At 36.2% G+C, this 22342-nt stretch overlaps 2 protein-coding genes across 51 annotated transcripts in view; both read right to left on the bottom strand.

The window, feature by feature from the left end:
* DST (dystonin) overlaps positions 1-22342 on the bottom strand; it is a 295306-nt gene that overhangs the window by 110285 nt on the left and 162679 nt on the right. For 30 of the 50 annotated variants that reach the window (XM_015284861.4, XM_015284867.4, XM_015284863.4 and 27 more), the window contains 13 exons: positions 21675-21858; positions 20597-20754; positions 20309-20487; positions 19970-20108; positions 19256-19449; positions 16843-17005; positions 16107-16190; positions 15911-16018; positions 15001-15099; positions 12461-13432; positions 4259-4393; positions 1692-1780; positions 558-693 (listed from right to left, as the gene is read on the bottom strand). In XM_015284861.4, coding sequence (XP_015140347.2) covers positions 558-693; positions 1692-1780; positions 4259-4393; positions 12461-13432; positions 15001-15099; positions 15911-16018; positions 16107-16190; positions 16843-17005; positions 19256-19449; positions 19970-20108; positions 20309-20487; positions 20597-20754; positions 21675-21858 — 2640 coding nt within the window. The remainder of the gene's footprint in view (positions 1-557; positions 694-1691; positions 1781-4258; positions 4394-12460; positions 13433-15000; positions 15100-15910; positions 16019-16106; positions 16191-16842; positions 17006-19255; positions 19450-19969; positions 20109-20308; positions 20488-20596; positions 20755-21674; positions 21859-22342) is intronic. The other 20 variants (XM_015284878.4, XM_040698436.2, XM_004940460.5 and 17 more) reach the window with 1 other exon arrangement.
* LOC121113198 (plectin-like) lies at positions 4379-10981 on the bottom strand. The gene is given in 3 exon segments (XM_040698442.2): positions 4379-7299; positions 7302-7662; positions 8226-10981. Coding segments are annotated over 3 exon segments (4182 nt in total). The 5' UTR covers positions 10494-10981; the 3' UTR covers positions 4379-5746.

The following is a 22342-nucleotide window of genomic DNA, read 5'->3' as shown; positions in this document are numbered from 1 at the left end:
CAACATTATTTAAAATAATTCAACAGACACTGCCTCTAAACGAGAAAACTCATATGCAACATTTTTTCAGAAATCCATATTTAAGATTGAGATCCATTAGCAAATGGATATAGTGTCTCAGGGTCACTAACATTATGCGCTCCCATTTTTATATCCAGATAAATTTTAAGAAAAAATGAAAGTGGATTTCTTCTGGGGACACTTCCGAAGGATATATGGGAGACATTAACATGTTATTTTATGGTGTCCTTTCTGCAGCATGAATACAGACTTATATAGCAGTCAAAGAATGGCTTTTACGAGAAGAGTTAAGGGATGAATGTTTATCTTTCTTCATGCAAGGCACACATCTTCACAAAAAAACCTGATGAGTATTCATATGCACAGTTAAGGTAACACACAGTATTGCATAAAAAATACACAAAACTTTGTCAGTTAAACTTTAAAATCCTTCACACACTGTTAATTGCAGCTCCATTTTTTACCCATCGCATATGGTTTCAAAACCATGCAGTAAAACTCAAAAGACCCTGATATCTGAGTTTCCATCTTGCTACCTTTTCTTCCATCTTTTCATCATCCAAATACTGTGCTTCCTGCAGCTGCTTCAAAGCTTCATGGGATAACAAACTGTAGCTCTCCTGGAGGGATTTGACTTGTTTTTCCATTTCACCTCTCTCTTCATCTGTCATTCTATTAAAAAAGAAACAAACAAACAAACAAAAGAAAATAAGGAGAAAATCTCTTGAATAATTTCTAGTCTTCCTACTTTTACTTAAAAAAAAAGGGGGGGGGGGGGGGGGGGGGGGGGGGGAGGGGAAGAAATTGATAAAAGTAGTCTGAAAAAAATATAGCTTTATTATTAGGTACAATCTGTTTATAGCTACTCAGGTAAAAAGAGATTAAATTAATCTACAATTTATTTTGAAGTATAGCAAAAGCTTTTATCATTTGCATGCTCCTTTGCTGACTTATCATCATGAAGATGAGTAACACATCTAGCAAGTAGTCATGAAGTACCTCAGCAATTTGCTAGTGTACTAAAATCATAGACTCACGGAATCATTTAAGTTAGAAGGGACCTTTAAAGGTCATCTGGTACAACTTCCATGCAATGAACACGGACACCTGCAGCTAGATCAGGTTGCCCAGAGCCTGGTCCAGCCTGACCCTAAATGCCTCCAGGGATGGGGCATCCACCACGTCTGAGAACCCTGTTCCAATGCCTCATCACTCTTATTGTAAAAAACTTTTTTCATTTTTCAGAATTTCCCCTCTTTTAGTTTGAAACCATTTCCCCTTGTTCTGTCACAGACCCTGCTAAATAGTCTGTCCCAAATAACTTAATTTCAGATGAAAATGAAACAAATTTGAGATATAAATTTGAAATATTGATTTATTTCTAATTTGTTAATTATTTTGACTTCAAATGACAATTACGGTCTGGCATCCTTTAGGTTGACCAGAGGTACATAAACCAAATCAAATTCCTGAAATAAATAAAACCTAATCAACCTATAACCAGAATGGATTACAAAGATTTATTAAAAAACAAAACAATAACAACAACAAAATTTAACATATGTATACAAAGTATAATTGGAACTATTGCATGTGAATATGTTTTCTTTATAAGCAAACAGTACGTACTGATTCTGTTAATTTATTTGAAAAATAGAAGCATGGCTTACTTGTCACTGTGTTTAGCTAAAAATGCCTGAGTAGTCTGCAGAGCTTCAGCTATTTGTTCCTTCTTAGCTGACATTTCTTCAAGGGAAATCTGAAAAACAGACAACCTGTGTTCAAGACTTAACTATGCACAAACATAAAAAGAAAAGCAAGCCAACAGCACAATATTTCTAAGTGCGACAGAACTCAGTAGTGTAGGAACTTGAAATTAAAAAAAAAGAGAAAGAAGCTATTCTTAGACCTATATTATTTATTGTGAAATTCTATCATTTATGCATGGGTAACTCATTGCACTAGGTCTTTTGGTAAAATAAACTCAGCTAGAAAACAATCCAGTGAGACAAACTAAACTTATTACTTGTTTAAAACTTAATCGTTTAAAACCACAAAGTTTAAAGTAAATTTATAAAGATATGTATATAATGGCCATGCTCAAGAAGTTGCACACCACCATAAGAGAGAGGAACTTTTTATAAAACATATCAGAAAGCCACAAACTTCATGAAATTCAATGACATATAAATACAATATTAGATATTCAGAAAAAAATGAAGTATTCATTTGTTGTAGTATTAGTAATATTCTGCCCTCTATCATTTGTGTCATTCCCACTCAAGTTCTAGTTCTGGCAGAGGAACCTGCAAGAATTTAATCTTTTAAGTTTTCTGAGAAACTGTCTGCAGTTCTTCAGATAAAAGTACTACCTTTGATTTTGGTTAAACAAAGGGAAAGTATCTTTGGGGGGGTGGCTAGGGCTTTGTTAACGAGGCAGGGCTAAATTCAATGCAGGTGCCAGGACAACTCTGGGAAGGTGCCTAGGAAGAGCATAGGTTCATGCGGGTTGGGACACAAACAATTCTGTCTTGATCAGTAGGTTTTTAACACAGTATGTCTTTGCATTCACTACTAGCAAGCCACATTCCCACCGTTCATGCTACTTGGACAAAAACACAGACAGCAAGCACAGTATGCCTAACGTGAGAAGACATGAGCTTCCCTTTCCTCAGGGCACTGGCATCACTGTGACTGCTGTATATGCTCTGTCACTACTGACAGCAGCTTCTCCACCCCCTCTCCCAATGGCTACACCTCAGAACACCCCCAAGTGTATGTGTGAAATTTGTTTGAACATCAGCTATCAAAACAAAACAAAAAAAAACTCTATAAAAATTAGCTATCAAGTTTTGTACCAAACGTGTCCAGGCATCAATGCCAGTCAGTGAATACAAAAGGAGGTGCCCTTGGATGGTCCCTACTATCTCACAGGCTGTAATGGAAACACCCTCAGGAAACAGCTGCCTCTAGATGGCAAGAGGAAGCCAAGACAACTAACCTGCATGTTACTTCTCGAGGGCTCAAGCTGTACTGGGAAGATGCCAGTGTAGCTGTCACGGTAGGCTTAGACGCCCCAAGGAGTAGGGCACTGGCCCAACAATGACAAAGGTTTTCACCATTGTCATCAACAAGAGAAACAAAAAAGCCAGTACTGAATGTTTTCTGTCAGTTACAGAACTAGCAATGGTCCCTCAAACACATCTGCTTTTTTATACTATGGAGCACATCCTCTACAAACAAGCTAGCACTGGCGGCAGCTGGGGACTGCAGGGCTGTCTGACAGCAAGTTCAAATTCTGCAGCTTTGACACCAATGCTGACGTCCAAAATAAAAACACATGGACAAGATTATTGAAAGATGTGCCAAAATCAAGTTTGCGTGACTGAACAGCCAAACTGTTTCTGAAGGATGTGGAAAAGACACCACTCTGTTTCTCTACTGCTCAGTGGGCAGGTAAGCCTTTATTTCTGGAAATCCTTTCAAGTGTCACTAAGCTATTTTGCATGACAAAGCTAGCAAGGGGATTACCAGAAATGTTATGAAACTTCAGAGATGGCAATTCATGGTCAGAGTAACAACTATATACACAACAATAATAGATCCGCCAAATACAATGGGTGCAAGACAGGCCCCCTCCAGCAGCCTGTGGAATAGCATGGTAGTAAAAAGGGCCCCACTAACACCCTCTGTATGCCCTAAGGAAGCAGATTTGAAGAGGAGTGTACATCTGTTCAAAAACTTTCAACTACTGTCTCATCAGCCATCCTGTAGGAACACTTGAAATACCTTTTTAATAGAAAATAAGAAGAAACTTGGCCCAAAGGCCCCTCTTGTGAACTTTCTTCATCTTGGTGCCAGGGTAGAAGTCACCAGGCTTATTCACTGAACTACTGCAGGAGCAGGCAGCAGATCTACAAAATGCTGTCCTGTTGGGATGTACTGTCCCTTCACAATGATCAAATTGTGGTGTGCAGAGTACAGCCTCTCTAAATTGACATTCTGCAGTGTTAGAATATACTTGTGATGTGAAAGGCAGCTTATACTTGTTCCTGAGTAACATTTGTATCTCTGAGCATTTATCCAAACCTCCACTCACAGCCAAACACAAAATTACATTTTAGTAAAATGTGGATGGTGATATGGAGAAAAAAAGAGTATCTATGGAGTATTTTGTTATTTTCACGCAAAAAGCTAAAAAGGTGAAGTGTTATTTTACTAAAAGACATCTGTGTACCTGCTGCTTAGGCAAATCTGTCTTTTCAGCCTTTTCTCCTCCTTCTTTGCTGAGTGTCTTGCTGAGGTTTGACACCCATTTCAGTAAATCCCCAGCCTTCTCAACATGTTCTTTTTTTTCTTCTTCCATTGACCTCTGATGAGCACCGCAAATTGTAAAACACATGTAAATGTAAGTTGTAGGAATACTTAACATTCACATCAATAGAAACACAGTTCTACCAAAATGCTAGTATTACCACATACCCTTACAGTGATTTCTTTTTATTATTACCACATGCATTACTGCGACACTTTGATATAGGAACAAAAAAATTGCCACATTGTTATTGACATTAACAGAATAATTCCTCAAAAGATTTCTGATTAAGATGCTTATTCATACACATGTACATTCGTTATACAATGATTGATATAAAGAAAAAGCACAGCTTCCCAGCAATTACTCAGCAGATGAAATCTAAACAATATTTGCATATAAAGCATCTCTGAATTGCTGCCTTTGCATTACCCTCAGGAGTGGATATCTACAGCCAGCATAGGATATCATTATCAGCAATCTATGGACATGGATTACTAAATTACAGCTCAGAAGAATACATTGCCTCTATGTCTACAGAAACAAGGACAATAAAAGTAAAATTGTCTATTTCTGCATAGGAAAATACATATATTTTTCATAGTAACACAACATGTGAATAGTTTGAAGCTTAGCAGTACTTAGAAAACACACCGAAGCCCTTCCATGTGCAACAAGTGAAAATGAAAATATTTTATTTCAGTGGATATTTATAACCGGATATGCAATTGCAATTCATTTGCGTATTAGAGTATGAAAAAAATATTGTTAAGTTACCTGAAGTGTAGGAAAAAAAAACAAAACAGGATATGAAATTTTATGATGCGAGTAGTCCTTTAAATTAATGAAATACCAGCATGAGAAAAAATACTTATGTGTGCTTACTGAATTGCAGATTTAGCTCTTGTATACTGTTCTGCCACCCTTGTACAATAAATTACATTTGCAAACTGATTTGTAATATTAAATGAAGTAATTGGGTTGTATGAAATACTGCATTGTCTTCACTCACAAAATGGGCAATCTCTTCAATTTTTAATGGAAGAATCTGACTCTTGTCTCACCTAAATGTATGCATTTCACATATACAATAGCTTCACCAATTTATAACTTCCAGTTTATAATGCCTACATGAAAGTAATATCAGATAAAGCCTTCAGGTATGCCCTGAACACGCTCCACTTTCCGACATTACAAATTTGCCTTACTTTACCTAAAGATTTACACTTTATAACAAATAATATCTGATTCCATGTTACCAGTGTATACTAATTAGCTGTTTAAACTAATTAGTTTTAAAGCAACTACATTAGACAACATCATCTACAACTTTCATAGAAGTCATTGTAGATCTTCTCCTTGACTTGAATCGATTTTAAATCAGGCCCCAACTGAGTACTATAATCTCTATTACGAAGCATAGTACAGACTAGAAATTCCCGTTTTCATGGGCTGAGCTGCTTCTAACAATCGTAGCCCAGTGTGGCAATCAAAAATAGCACTCTCTAAAGCCTCTTTGTAGGTTAACTTCTTCTTTGTTTTGGGGCATGTTATAATTTTAACATACAATTCCTCATCTTGCACCTTTGTAGCTGTGACGGCATCAATAACACCACACTTAATCCCATCTTCCATTGTCAATCTGGAATGAGATTTTGGATCTATCAACCCACCAGTCAAGTACTGATACTCCAGGCAGCGCATACCCATTTCTTTGTCTAGGACATTCGTACTCATAGCTTCAACAGCTGACATAACTGTATTCCTTACAGGGTGAATGATCCCAGTAAAGATTAGTTCACACTGCTGAATCTGCTTGGCACAACCATCATCAATTAATTCCCTTTGCAAAGCTTCTGAAACACTATACTTTTTCCCAGTAAATGGATCAATTATGCCTCCTGTGCTAACCTGAGCTTCAAGACATCTGAGGGCTGTAACTCTATCTACTAGATTTCTGCGTGAGGCTTTTAAAACTGGAATTCTTTCATTGGTTTCAGAAAGCCAAAATCCGGCAATAGGACTGTTTAGATCTTTCTTTTGTTGTGAACTGGTAAGTAAAATATCTCCCAACTCATTAGCTGTGATTAAGCCCTCTTTGTATTTATTGACTAATGCTCTGTCAATACTACCCTGATTTATGGTCTCCTCAATATTGAACTGCACACCAGTTTTAAGGTCTGTAAGCAAAATAAAAGAACTCCCATCTGAATCAAAACATGTAGACTCCTTCCAATCAAATTCCTGTTTTGAAAGTTCAAGATATGTAGCTTTATCAACACATTCTTTTTTATAGGCCTCATAGGAAGTCATTTCAGCTCCTGTTTTGATGTCTACTACAGAAATTCTATGACTTTTCTCTGCTGATGGGCTGCTTATTCTCCTTTCACCAACTGGAAGCAGTAAACAACTACTGCTAACACTGAACAAACACAATTTCAGCAAATCACAGTAGTACATAGCTTTCCTGTTGTTTGGATTATGAAAACATTTTGCATTACTGGAAGGTTCATGCAAAAATTTCAAAATGGTGTTATTAAGCAAGCCAAGCTGCACTGCAGTTTCTGGAGGTACACGAACACTTCTTATGGGGTCAATAACCCCCCCACTTGCAATTTGAGCTTCAAGGATATTTTTACCCTTTTGTCTTTCTAGAAGTCGAGCTTCCATAGCTTGGTACACAGATACCACTTTACCAAAAGAGCAATATCCCAAAACAGCTTTCTCTGCCTCATGCAGTCTACTCTTGAATTCATGATCCACAAGCCCTCTAACAACTGAATCATCAACAGAGAATTTCTGACCTGTTGTAGGATCAATGATGAAACCAGTAGCAGCTTGAGCCTCTAAGAATGCTAATGCCAATGCCTTCCCTATGATTCTTCTCTTTGTTGCTAAAGAAAAGGACAGTATTTCTTTGCTGGATTCAAGGTACACTCCAGCTATAGCAGTAGGTTTAGTTAAAATTTTTCAAGACTTTTCTGAACCTCCTCAATAGTTTTCTGCCCTGAATGGAGATGCTCAACAGTAAGCCTGTCTAGAAGTTTAACTTCAATCAATTGTCTGGCAGTTACATCATGTCGAAGACCTTGAAATTTAATATCATCGTATTCTTCTGGAATACATTCCAACTGAGTAGCATCATCAACAGTTCTCAAAATCTCTTCTCCTAAGAAAGAATTCATCTTTGCAAAGTCTTCTCTCCTAAACCCTTCAGATGTTTTGTATCCCTCAAACATTCTCTCTTCATTACCAAAAGTCTTGCCATTTTCTTGTTTTAAAGTTGTAACTTCAACATGCATGTCATACTGCTTGTTCTTCGCTATCTGTAAATAGGAATTTTTTTGACACAGTGAGAAATAGATCTACAAAACTTTGCTACACATAATTCACTTCTAAATCCACCACCAGAGAAACAGAAGGGAGAACCTGAATATATTAGAAAGCAGAACTGTTATTAGCATCGAACAGCACAGAAATATAGATAGCTAGAGATTTAGAATGCATTCTCCATTTCAAATATTTATTCAGCAGTCAGAATAGGATTAGACTAAGAAACATTATTTGTTGTTATTAGATGAACTTAGCACTGTTAAGCAAAGCTCATTTTGACCAATGATGACACAACGGTGTATGTGAAATCTTATTTCCAACAAACCACGTAAAATAATGTGTCCCCTAGATATTAACAAGCCTGCTACAAAGGTTTAATGAAAAGCTGCGCTAAGTGAAAATGAAGAGGTCCCCTTCACCAAGGTATGAACATAAGAAACACGAGAGAGAACAAAGAATAGTGACAGAGCATAACTAAAAATAAATAAATAAATAAAAAATAGAATGGTAAAAGCCACTACTAGGAAGGCAAACCCTCACAAAATGTATTGTATACCTCCAAGGGATGCATTTTTACTAATCCTAATTCAAGTTTCATGTCTTCTCCAGGCCTACTTGTTTGTCTGGAACTGTGTATGTTCCTGTTTCTCAATTTGTCTCTTTCAGATATTCCAGTGATTTCACTTGATTTATCAAAGGTTATCTGGAACTGGGTACTTGTTTGAGAAACAAACTCTGTAAAAGATTGTGGTCTTGCATCTTCTAGTGATTGATTTATTCTTGACATCTGGAACTGCACCTCCCTTGGTATTGTATCATCTGCACTCACATACAGCATATTTTCTTCTATTTGATCAGATTTAAAACTCGTTCTCTCCTGTTTCTGCCTTAACAAAGGCGAACAAGGTTTTACATGTGAAGGATGCTGCTCAAATTCTCTACGTGAGGTGTCATTCAGGTAATTCAATTCATTTCCTCTTCTCTCACAGCTCAATTTAAATTCACAATCTTTGATTTTATTATTCTGTTGAATTTCACTCTGAAACAAAAGAAACCTATGTTCGCTCTCCTTGACCTGCAGGTCCATCTTCTGTTTCATGTCCTCAACCAGGTGCTTCTGCACTTCCAACTCTTCCTCAAGTTTCCTGCACTTCTGATGATAGTCCATTTCAGCGTGCTTTCCTTGCTGTAGTTGTTCTTGACATTTTTTAAGCCTTTCTTGCAGATCTTCAATCTGTCTCTTGTACAGCATGATGCTTTCGTCAGCCAACTGCTTTTCCTGTTGAAGAGCAACACACTCTAATTTTATGCCAGAAATGTCCTTTTCTGTGATGCTATGAGATTCTAGTAATTTTTCCACTTTTTTCCTGAATTCCTCTGCGGAGTGTTTAAATTTGACTGATTCTTCCTGAAACAGAATCATTTTCTTGCGTGCCATTTGTTCATCCAGAGTCTTCTGATGGAGTTCATCCTGTAATTTTTTTGATTTACTACTTAGCTCTTGTATATGAGCTTCTTGCAGCTGTATTTTCTGCTCATTCACTCTCTTTTCCGTAGTTAGAGTACACATTTGGGCATTTAGATTTTTAATCTCCAGGTCAGTGGTTAGGGCAGAAGCATTTTGTTTATCATATTTTTGTTTATATTCACTAACTAAGTCTTTTGTTTTAGCAAGATCATCTTCTAGGCTTTTGATTTTACATATGAATTCTTGCTCTATTATTGTTTGCTTGTGCAGTTGTTCATTTGTTGTACGCAGTTGCTCTTTGAAACCATCTGCTAGGGTTTTTAATGCATCATTTTTCCTCTGAATACTTTGTTTTTCCAAAGTCATCTTCTCTGACTCGGATTGAATCTGCTTCATCTGTAGTTTTGTTTCAGTATTCCATTTATTAAGATCATCGATCTTTCGTTTCAACGTTTCTGACATCTGATTGCTTTTGGTTAATTCATTCTTCAGCATCTGAATTTCCTGCAGGTTTTCTTCCTCTCTTTTTGTTTTATGAAGCAATTGCTCCTGAATTTTCTTATACTGATCTTGAAGATAATTTGCTTCTCCTTTGCATGACTGCATTCTGTGTTCAGCTGCCAGTGTCTCTTTTTGAAGAGAACTGATTTGTGAATTTAAATGTTTGATAGTGATTTCAGTTTTTGCTTGTGATCTAGTTAATTCCTCTACTTCTCTTTTTAGCTGTATTTTTTCCTGCTGAACAGATTTCAGTTCCTCCTGATACTTCATCTTAATTTGCTTAAGATCAATAGCTTCTTGCATTGCCTCTTCAGCTTTACTTGTGGTTCTATGTAGTTGCTTGTCAAGTTCTTTTAACTGTTGCAGATAGCTCTGCTCTACTTGGTCTTTTTCCTCCAGTTTGATTTTTAGGCATTTAAGTTCACTGTTGGCTTCATCTAATTTTTCTTTTAATAAACGAGACTTTTCTTCTGTTGATGATTTCTGAAGCTCAATTTCATTTAGTTCATATTTGAGGTCTTTAATGGTTTTATCAGCTTTTTTGTTAGCAAGGATAAGCTCATCCACCTTCTGCTTAAGCTCTTCTACTTTTTTTGCTTCTTGTTTCCTCTGGAAACTTGTAATTTCAGAATCTATCCTACACTGGCTGCCTTGCCCAGCTGTGCAAGTTGGCAGGGAAGTTTCTCTAGTCACAGTGTATCTGCCTTCAACAACTTTCCTTCTGGTTTCAGTCTTTTCTTTTTCTTGCAACTTTATTTCGGATAGATTCCCTTTAACCTCAAGATCTTGCTCCATTTGCTTTATCAGTTTCATAAGTTTCTCTTCTCCTTCTGTTTTTTTCTTTAGCTCCTGCATGAGGGTTTTTTTTTTGCTGCTCTAAATCATGAAGATTAGTATCTTTTCTTCTTAGATGGTCTTCAAGGTTTCTTCTGGTAAAGGTGCTTTCTTCTATTTGATTTCGAAAAGCTCGGAGGTTTTCTTCCAGTATGCTTCTCTGTGTCTCAGCCTGAAAAATGAGCTGCCTTACACACTCCAACTCCTGCTTTGCATCTGCTTTCTCTTTTTCAACGTTCTCTAGATCCATACGATACTGTTTTGCTTCTTGCTCAGCCTTGGTCTTTTGAAGACAGATCTCTTCCATATCCTTTTGCTGCTTCTTCCGTTCATTTTCCGCAGCTTCCCTCAGTTTAGGGAGCTCCTGTTCCACTTGGATTTTTTGTTTCTTCACGTTCTCCAGCATCTCCTCAAGTGCTTTTACCTTTCCCATGAGTTTTCTGTTCTCATCAGTTGTGCTATTTTTTTGTGCCATTAGATCTGAATATGCCTCACGCACTGATGCCTCCTTATTCCTTAAAATCTGTAGAAAAATAAACTAAGTTACAACGTAGCTTTTGTAATATGGCATATGAAATATTAGGCTCTTTGAAAAGTAGAATGGAAAATACTTACTCTTATATTCATGGTACGTCCAGAAAGTAGGATGAGCAGTTCCCACCACCATCACTTTCTCTTGATACAGTAAACTTCAGGAAGTTACCATTAGTCAAATATGAAACCCTTCTTAAAGACATCCACATAGTGAAGAAGTCCTGAAGCCACTCACTTCAATCTGATGCCTCTTAGCAGTTAGCAGAATGAAACAGCTTGCATATGTTTTTTCTCCAAACAAATAGGTAGAGTAAACAGTGAGACAAACACCACGTGCAAGAATTCCCAAGCAGAGACTACCACTTTTGGATCAGTTCAGTGTGAGATGGAAGAAGCTTCTTATGCTTGCAAACAAAAATAACACAAGAGAGATCTGGAAATCGCCTCCAAGGAAAGAAAGAGATTTAGAGACAGAATTGAGATGCATCATGACCAGAAGGAGAACTATTCTCCAATAGATCTATGTCATGTAGTGTGCTCCAAAGTCTCACCTTCACTGTCTCTGCTGGGGGACTAGGAGCACAGCTGCTCTGCAGTATGGACACAGTTAGAACAAAAACATAGTAATTAAGAAAATCCTCATGAAAATCAGAGACGGTAGACTTCACTTGCTGGCAGGTGAAGGCAAGCTCTAGCAAGCAGATGTACATTCACCAGTAAGATTACAGTTGAAACGATACAAATCTCACCTTCATTAGCACTATCATGGTATTAGGTACCAAGCATGAGCTAACATGAGGTAAGAACACAACCTAATTCCTATGATCACACAAATACAGCATGAAAGGGAATTAAAGCAGTATCTTCAAATAAACAAAATGTTGTCTTAGCTCAAATTTACCAGATTACCTGATTTCTTTTTACATGATATATGAAATGTATTTCCTAAAAGGCTAATGCAAAGGCAGCTTCTTCAGTTTCAGTCTGTATTTCCCCTGACCTGTCACATGGACAATTTTGCACAGATCCCAGCCAACACAAAACATTGATTTCTTATCCAATCTCCTTACATGCTCTCATAGGCACAAAACCTGATGTATTATGCTTGAAACAGACAAAAAAATACGGACACAAACTAAATCCTGTTAGGTTCCATTACTTCTAATTAAGATTAAAGCTGAGCATCAGCTGGGTGGAAAAAAGGATGGCAATTAAATAGTAATACCAAATGAACATATAGATAAATTTATGAAATTTGAAACAAAAATCATCATAAATGCACAATAATTAATATATCATTAGAATACTGATTATTTAAATTATGTTCAATCAACTTTAACTTGCTTGATCTGGACATCTTTTGAGATTCAACTGTTGATTTAGGTTGGTTTAGAATCATTACTAATTTAATTTTGCCTATTTATGCCATTTGCATTGCATGAAAACTCTGGTACCTTAATTATAGTTGGGCTCCATTTATCTTCATTATCACTGTCTTTTTTCTTTGGCTTCTCTTTTTTTTCAAGGGAGATTTTGCTTACTGTGTTTTCACAGAATGTGTTTTGGAGTTCAGTGTTTTTTCCAGGTATGTTTGTGCTTTGACCTGTATCTTTACTTTCCATTTCTGCAACTAGCCATAAGTCTTTGTATTTCTGATCCTGTGCTAACTCATTCTCTCCACTCAGTTTCTTCCTTTTTATATTTATGCTGTCCAAACCATAAATTTTACCCTGTGATATTTTCTTCTCATTTACTGTCTCTTCCCGACTCAAAAGCTTTTTACCTAATTTATGTTCTGGAAAAATATTCTCTCCTCCAGAAATAATTTCTGATGGTGTATTTAAATCCTGTGCATTTCCCAACAATTCTCTATCTAAATTTGGATCACTCTGTGCTTTTCTTGAACATTTTTTTTCTTTATTTTCATGTACTTCATCCATTTCAGATAACTTATTTGTTTCTCCCTCTATTTTCAGTCTCTCTCCACTAACAATCTGCTGACTTAACCTTTTACCAGGATTACTGTCTGCACTCACAGAGGCCTCAGCTGAAAGAAAACAATCTTTTCTACAATCTCCTTTACTGTGATCACCAAACACCATTACACTGTCTTGCTCTGAACACAGCTTATACTCTCTGTCGCCACTAATGCTACTTTCTTGACCACTGACACTTAAAAATTGTTTTAAAGTTCTGTCAGTTTTGTTTTCATCAGATCTGTCTAATTTTCTTCTGTGAATTTCCAGTGTACTTTCTGTGTGTTTAGGTTTCCTGGGAGAGTTATCTTTTTGCATATATTCCACATCCATTGTGCTTTCATTAGGTGCACTTTCCTCTGGGAATTCAACCGCTTCATTACATCCCAAACATTCAAAGACTTCAGCTGACTTCACAGGTTGCTGGAGTTCACTCTGATCTGTTAAGTTCTGAGCATGACAGCACATGAATTAAACAGAGACTGCATGTAAGGATCTTATTTTTCCCTATTCCATGCTATCTTAATGCCATTACTGAGAGTTAGGAAGAAACACTGTCATGGAAGATCTTGGAACAATCACAGATTTCAGAGGTTTGATCCCAGGAAAAGAATATCATAATTTCTCCTTGAAAAGGATTCTTCATGTTCCAATTTGCTACCCTGATTATAAAGAAAAACTCAACAAATCACTGTGAGAGTGGGAATCTTTTAGGTTATCTTCAAAGAAATTATCAGAAATTTAGAAGAACTTGGGGTAGGATGGGGTTTGGGTGGAGAATGTTTGATTTGGGAAAAAAGTTCTGGGGTTTCAGAGCAGATTGAAGCTCAAAGGAGTTTAAAAGACTATTTGCTCTTGACAAACATTCACATGATTCCTTGTCCTTGTTTCAGTTCTTGCTCTTCAACTTTTTATCCATGATATGGTTAGTATTATTTGTTAGGATAAATTCTCAGTTATAAAGGCTATCTATCAAAAGAGGTTATCTATTTTCATTTGTATTCTCTATGACTTTTTGATGGACAAAGATGCATGCTCTTAGTGTTAACAGTTTGCTCAGAGGTATTCAAAGGCTAGAAATAGCAGAAAAACAAAGCCAGGAGAAGAATTGCGTATTTCTTTTAAGAAAGAACTCTGCTTTTTTCTGTTAAAAAAAATATATAAATTTGTACTCTAGGACTATATATAGGCACAATTAATTATAAGACTACATAGAACATTTACATTATTACTGAGATATGCAGCGCATAAATTATACTAAAACAATATAGTTTTAGTATAGATTAAGAAACTTAATCACTCTCAGAGAGAAATGCATTTCATGCATTTCCAAAAAAAAAAAAAAGAAGAAGAAGAATTTAAATGTTTTTGATTTTTTTCTCAATTATTTGCAATGCTGTTTCTGCAGCAAGCATGCATTTTGAGCAATTTGCCTGTTAATTTCAGTAACCCACTATTGTTAATAAGATTCAACACTGAACGGAAACAAAATACCAGTTTGACCCTAAAGAATCAATACTGTAGAGAGGTAGAAGTAAGAATATCAAAACATGCCAAAGAAACTTTTATTATTTGAGAGGACACTTCATTTCCCTGTTAAGAACTTTCTTATGTGTTGTAAGTGGACCAGAACACATATTATGGAAAGTAAGGATATCAAACGGCATATGCACACTGACTTTTTCCTCATCTTAATGTATGCATTTATCCCAAAGATTGAGCCCTCAAATACTGCAGTATTAAAATGTTCTACGTGTAACTGCATCTCCAGTGCAATTTAGTGTCATAGGGTCTTTTTAGCTGGAATAACAAGTAAAACATATGGATAGTGTGGTTTTGCTTATCTGAATTGGAATGTTGCCATTTAATACACATATAATCCTGTATAAAGCAGAGTATTTAAGGAATTCCAGTAATCTGTATCTACTACTAACGTTGTGAATAATTCCAGCAGACGTATTGCTCTTCATTTGCCTAGCTGTTCTTTTTGCTTGGTTGGCCTTTAGGGGATGACTTACCTCTTCCTCCTCCAGCCTTTTCAGAGAGTCACCTGCAAACTTGATGTACTGTGTCATCAAAGTCACTAAGGCAGTATAACGAGTTCGTAAATCCATGAACTGCAGAGAAACAAATGGAGAAGGCAAGAAGAGAGAGGAAAACACACTGAATGCCACATAAAAGACATCTGCCTAGAACTGATCTTCAAAGATGTAATAATAACTCCCCTTGAACCTATCTTGATTTTGGTTTGAAAGTCATTGATTTTTATTCCAAAATCCTGATTTTGGAATCCAAAGTCCTGGTTTCCATTGCACAGCTGAAGGCCATCAACAGGCTACGCCCATACAAATAAATTATAGGGATCTACAAGGAGATCCATAACAGAAATAAATAGATGACAATGTTTTGACTTAATAGTAATTTGATTCTCTCTCTAAGAATATGTTAAACGAGAGGGGAAGTAGTGCTATTCGCTATTTCTAACAGCTAGCTGGGAGACAGATTTACATTTCTCATTCATCTCATCTCATATGAGGCTGAGGGATGAAATGCCTCAGACATGTTGAAACCCAGAATCAGTACATTCTATTATAGCAAGGACAAAAGCTTCCCGTTTACTGTGATCAAGATTCAGTCCAAAGGTAATTATTATTAACAGTTTTTCCAGAAGCTCATTTCTCAGATGACTTTTTTAATCATCTGCCGAGTTTTATTCATTAGCAGCAGTAAAATTATCTAACTCCCACATAATGCTCAATAAAATATTTATCATAGCATTTATCTACAGAGAAAAAGATCTTGATTGGGTTACTCTATTCACTCATTAATAAATTCTAAATAATATAATTCTATTCACTCAATTTTAAGGAAAAAAAGTTTTCCAAAGACTCAAAAAGAAAATTTTCCTGTTATAAGAAATCAATTTACCTCTTGAATAATGAAGTCTGATGAGCTTTGCATTCTTCGTCGTTTCACTGGAGATTTTTGTTGGGAATCAACCATAGCTCTGTAAGTCATAGTCTGCAACTCGTAGTCCTGTAAAAACATAAAATACACAGAATGGTCAGCATTCCACATGACAATGACAGTAAATGAAGATTCTAAGTATATCAATATTTATTACCTTCACAGCAGCTGAGTACTGTTCTGCATATTTCTGGCATTCGTCTATTTTGCTTTGTTTCATTTCAATCTCAGAAACCAGCATCTGTAAAATATGAATCCACACCTTAATCTTAAAAAGTGATTCTTATGACTGTTGTTATTAATATTGCTACTTTATCTGACATCAAAAAATTACATAATATACACATTTCATGTGGGTAAAAGTAATTACATGCTTAAGCCCATGTCTTGTACTGTAAACCAAACATAGCCAAAAGTATTGAAGAAAATACTGTGAGGTTTAATACCTGGTGAGCAAACTTCAAAATAAAGGAGGATTATACCACTTCACACATACAATTTGTTATATGAAAATATTTTGTTATATAGATAAATCATTAAATATAACTATTTCAATGTCTATAATTACAAGGAACAGTACTGTCTGAAAAAAGAGGTGAGAAGTCAAGAATTTTAGGCAGGTTTCACCTTAAGAGATTCACTTTTTTTGAGAACATCAGAGTACCAAAATTAGTCTGACTATAGAACGGTAAGAATTAGGGAGTGATATATTAATATACGTTAGCTGCACTGTGAACAGAAGAACATGAAAGCTGGTGATGTGGAATGTTAACAAAAAACACCAAGGGATATAAGTTTATTGTATCAAGAAAAAACTGATACCACTGGGTTCAACTGATATTTGAGTTCAGTCATTGCAGCAGTGCACTCCTACAATGAGATCACGTCCATACCTTATGTTGGTTCAGCTGTTTAGCCAATGCTTTGCTATTTTCAGGACGGATTTCTTGAATCTTCCTCTGAGTATCTTCCACTTGTTGAATCCAAGTGTCCAATGAATCGTAAGTATCTTTGTAGTACTTCAGAGATTTATTAATACCTTCTAAGTCACGTAACCTGATTTTGTTTTACAAGAAATGCCAAAGGAGTGAAAAGGAATGTGAAAGATAAAAAGTACAACAGTAAACCAAAAATAGCTTTAAAAGCTTCACATCTTAGCTCTGCTATAAACATACTAAAACAACACTAACTCAACAGTGAATTAACTTCTCAAATGTTAAGAAAAGCTTGATGAAGCTTTTCATTCGTCTTAAATGACACCCAAGAGAAATCCAACTACAGTAAAAAAACTGCATATATCTTTCATTAGTGAGCTAAATTGCTTGAAATGCTGTGAGCACATGAATCCCCAAGCATGCTTTCACATGGAGGGCTTTGCAACAGTAATTAATTCTAAGTGAGAGTATCTGAATCAAAATGACAAAAAGCTGTGCTGGGGTTCAGTAGCAGTTTACTATACTCTGGCTCCCACAAAACAACATCAGTTACACTAAAACTAATGTGTTTAGACATCCTCAAGTACTAAGCACACGATCCTCTTGGCTAAGTCCCTTTATGAATGGTATTTTTCATCTGACAAAAACTACTCTATATTTCTTGAAAACGGTTTCCATTCTGATGAGAATTACTCATACTGTACATTCACAGTCCTTCAAATATTGTGTAAATAGGACTAATCCAAAATACTGTATATTTACAGATAAACATGCTTAAAAACTTTTTATAGGCTGATTTTGAGCTCCACGAATTGCAGTAGTGTTGTTCTCAAGATGTCAAAAAGAGAGTGAAAAAAAGAGCAAGCAAAGGCTACAACATTGCTCAGGCTTCACATTCAGTTTTATGCTAATAATCAAGAAAGTAAGGAAGGATCAGCCAAGATTTGTACATACTTTCCATGTAATGATCATCAGTGTCAAGCTGTTAGGAAGCAGCAGAGTGAACATTTGCAGAAAGCAGTTTGTTCACAGCTAGATGCTGTAACCACCACAATCTGTCCTATTTACATCAGAAGTTTCTACGTATTAACAACAATTTTTCAGCATGTACTATTCAGAATACAGCCCTGTAAGGAGACCATTTGTTTTATGATTGCCTTATGAGGAAAGAAACTTCAGTATCTTGTGAAACTAATGGTTTATCATTTCAATTCTGTCATACCATCAGATGATGAAAAATCTGAGTTGATTTAAAGCCAGTCATTCTCTTCCAATTGTCTTTAAATCAGTCAGCTTTTGCCCATCTGTCTTTCAATTTCTAGCGTTGCTAAACAGAGCCAACTAATTTAGCTAACCCTAAATGATCAATCTCGGTATTATATGTAAGTAGATATTCACCCCTTAGAATAGGAGGACGAAAGTGTGAAAGGTTATTAGGTGAAGTTTTAAGAGAACAGCATTGCATTTGATGCTCCCACTCAAGTTATTTGTAACGTCAAATTAAAGTAGATTTTAATGGAAATAAATTCAGGCTGTGTATTAAAGCCTTCTTTAACTTCTTGATACCACAAGGGAGACAAAAACATAGAGATTGAAGGGAAAAGTGTTTCTAGAAACGTCATGTATGGACACCTCCTTCAGAACTACTAAAAAGTGTGTCCTGCAGTATCTGTAAATCTGTGACGGTATTTGAGCACTAACCTCCAATATCATCATGGCAGTATTACTGATTAACTTAATTTAGAGCAACATTGCATTTGGATATGAAGATTGCATGAAATCAATTGCACACCAAAAGAAAAACATGGGCACGCTGCCAGAAGTTTTTAACTTGGTAGTTATTATGACAAAATCATCACAGAAGTCAGTGGAAGCTAAGGGCTTCCAGACTTAGCACTTGAGTCATTAAAAGTAAATAAGCATCAATCCAATCATAACTGATGAATCAGCTCATGAGTTTTGCCTGTCAGAATTAATTACATGGACAAACAGATGGCATTTTATTAGGAGAACAAGCCATTTCTGTAGGCTTTTTTTGGAAAGAAAAAGGACAGCTTCTCTCTACTGCATCTCAGTAAGTTGTAAGTAACCAAATAAAGTTCCAATATTCTATTATTCTTTCGGTTCTAAATAGGCAGAGGTATTTCCCCACGGAAAAGATGGACAGCATCAACATCATAGAAAAGATAAGAATACTTGATCTTAGCATGTTTTATGAATACTGCTGAAAACTATGCTGACCTATTTTAACATTCATTTTTTACTATTTTTCCTCAAAAAAAAACCCAAAACAAAACAAAACAAAACAAAAAAAAAAACCAGTAAGAACAGCAGAAAACATTAAGAGATTTGAACAGAAAGTTATACTAACCTATTTTCAATTTGAGAATGAATGTTTTGCCACCTCTCGGCTAACTGATCAACTTTTTCTTTATGCCAGTCAAAGTCAAGATCACGTTCCTTGTGCATTTTAAACATCTGATCGCTGATCATCTTTGCCTTCTGCAGCTCATCCTCTAAGGCATGGAACACTTCTCTTTTCTCATCTACTTCAGATCTCCATTGCTAGAACATAGTAAATGAGAAATTGTAAATGAGTCCTAAATTACGACACTATGAATGAGCAAATACACCTGGTTGCTCAGACACTGGAACGGCACCAGAATGGGTCTGAAGCAACTAATTAGCTATGAACTGCAAAACAGTTCCGAGTAACAGTATAAGCACCAAGCACAGCTAGTTGTTGAGGCCACCTTCATATAATTTATTTATGTTACCTTAAGCGCACATTACTTTCACAGAGACAGAAACAGTCTTACTGCAGTAATAATAACTGGCCCTCTTGGAAGTTCAGTCACTGCAAGTCACTACCTAATTACAAGCACGCACATACAAACTATCTAACTCCTAATGCTCCCGAGAAGACAATTTTTGTCTGAATTACTAGTACTAACACACTTTCCTCCAAATACACAAGCCAACTTTTGATAAACTATGTAGTGTAGCTTAATCAGAATGAGTGTTATGAGATGGATTATTTCCTTAGTATTGTTTGCTTTGTCCAGGAAAAGGCACCAGCTCTTACCTTTAATGTACCCATAAGATTTTCAATATTGGTTTTGTCAGCAGTTACTGCCTCTTCTTCACATAACTTAGTTTCATAAAGTTTTACTAATGATTCTGCACCTTGAGTATTCTTCAGCACCAAATTTACAGTTTTTAATCTGAAAAACAGTAACAAATAATAACAACAGTCAACATGCCTGTGTTTGTCAGTCATTTCATGTAACGAAGTACTCTTACACAATGCTAAAATCATATTAACTCCTTTTTCCCTGATCAGCGTTATTCAGACGAATATCTTTGCTTTGAAGAGAAAACTGCAAACTAACGTGTGTGTGATGGGAAATGACCTACTACTTACTTGTCTATGTAAATGGAAGACATGGAATAAACTTGGTTCATATTCTGAATAACAACGCTGAGTTCAGAGCGCAGAGTAGGAACTGAAGGTGATCCAGCAGCCTGACTGAAAAACTCTTCACATTTGTCTGTGATGACTCCCAAGTCATCCTTCAGTCGATCCAGCTCCTTCTTCAGTTTCTGTAAAATGAAAGGTGACGGGCAGTGTTTTTATTCTATATCAATCTGATGTATATTCTACTTCCTACGTAACCCTTCCTATTAAATACACATTTTCTTCAAGTCTCACCTCTTGCTCTGAAATCCTAAAGACGCTTTCGTGTAGATCATCTCTTTCCATTGGGGTCCGGATCTGTCGGATTAACCGTTCCTCACAACTCTCCAGCCGAAGTCTGATATTTCTGACTTCGGAGATGTACAGATTGTAAATAGATTCTTCATGCTCCTCTGTTGAAAGAAACAAGGCACATTTTAGCAAACAAAGTCATCTTGTCATTTTCTCCATGTCTTCTCACAAAAGACTTTAAAAAGCCATCATTCTGCAGGCCTTTTTATGAACAACCGAAATGCCACCAATTTTCATAAGAATTCTGGCTATAAAACAGATTTTAGGTGCTTTAAAATTTTAGCTAGCATTAGATCGCCTCCTCACACACTTCAGAAATCAGCATACATCATTGATCATTCTTCCCTTATGCAGACAGTGCTAATAAATTCAGTGCTTGATTCTTTCAGCCAGACACATCAGGCGTGATACTATAGGAAATCTCAAGGAATATTTTTTGAATCTTCTCTTTCAGAGGGACAGGACAGCATGTCATTTTTTAAGTATAGTGAACTACGCTAATGCACCAATCGGTTTTGAACTACTGCATTCCTTTAATTCACCAGATACTTGACAGTAAATCAGAACAAACATTTTAAGCTTTTTGTGCTTGATGCATTTGAAAACAGTTAAGAGAGCAGTAACTATGGGCATTCTGCAGAGCTAAACAAATAACTAGGAAACATTTCTTGCATTAGAAATGATCTAATTCTGCTATGAGCTCAATTAAATTGTCAGTCTGCATTCAAACATCCAGAAACATCCAGGAAAACCTGACTAAACAGTCTTCTGGAGTACACAGACAAAAATCTTGGGGCTACATTTTATTGTACCACATATGTTAACACTTCAATATTTTTACGTAAATAAACATATACAAAGCTAACAAAAACTTAGATCTTTTATACAATATAGTTGTACACAATGTTAAAACAGTGGTTCTTTATCCATTCAAAAAACCACGTGATCAATATCAACAATAGCAATTCACTAGAGCTTAAATTTATGAAGAACTGCAATCTCTTATGTAAGGGCAGCTTACCTCTCTCTGCAGACTTCAGAAGCTCTTGATAGTATTGCTTGCAAATACTAACTTCCCTTTCCAGTTGTGCAGTATCAGAGCTTGTAAAGATTTTGGACTCCTGGCTATCTTCCACAAAATCATCAAAGCGGGACTGCAAATTGCTTAGAACCTGCTGATGTTCACCTGGTAGCATTGTTTTTATCTGAAACAGATCATAAACCCAAGGCATGGTCAGCAATGATGCATCACTCGTGCAGTTGTCTGTAACAGTTCATATCAAAACGAATTAATGACCAATTATTAAGACAATAGAAGTTAAAAAATGGTGGTCCTGAAAGCTTGCTGTTTCTGGCCTGGGGTCCACTTGATGGGTATCAGATGAACAGTCCGTAGATTACATTCAAAATAGAATCCTTTTCTGTATTTAAAGCCAGTGATTGGCTGTTAAGCCAATCCTACATCAGACACAGTCTCTCCATCTGTGTCACATAGCAACAAATAGGCAGTCAGAAAGAGTCAGAGGAATCACATTTGAGTATTATTTCAGGTTCCTTTTCCCCAGCAGCAACAGTGGGAAGACTGGATTTAAAAAGTCATTTTGGGTATTACAAATATTATTGCAACAGTTTGAAAACAGAAATACACCAATGCTGCATAACAAATCACTATATTATTCATGCCATATA

The sequence above is a fragment of the Gallus gallus genome, chromosome 3 (genome assembly GCF_016699485.2).
Source record: "Gallus gallus isolate bGalGal1 chromosome 3, bGalGal1.mat.broiler.GRCg7b, whole genome shotgun sequence".
Taxonomy (NCBI): Eukaryota; Metazoa; Chordata; class Aves; order Galliformes; family Phasianidae; genus Gallus; species Gallus gallus.
Note: the sequence above shows the minus strand (reverse complement) of the source record. Positions and strands in the feature narration are given on the sequence as shown.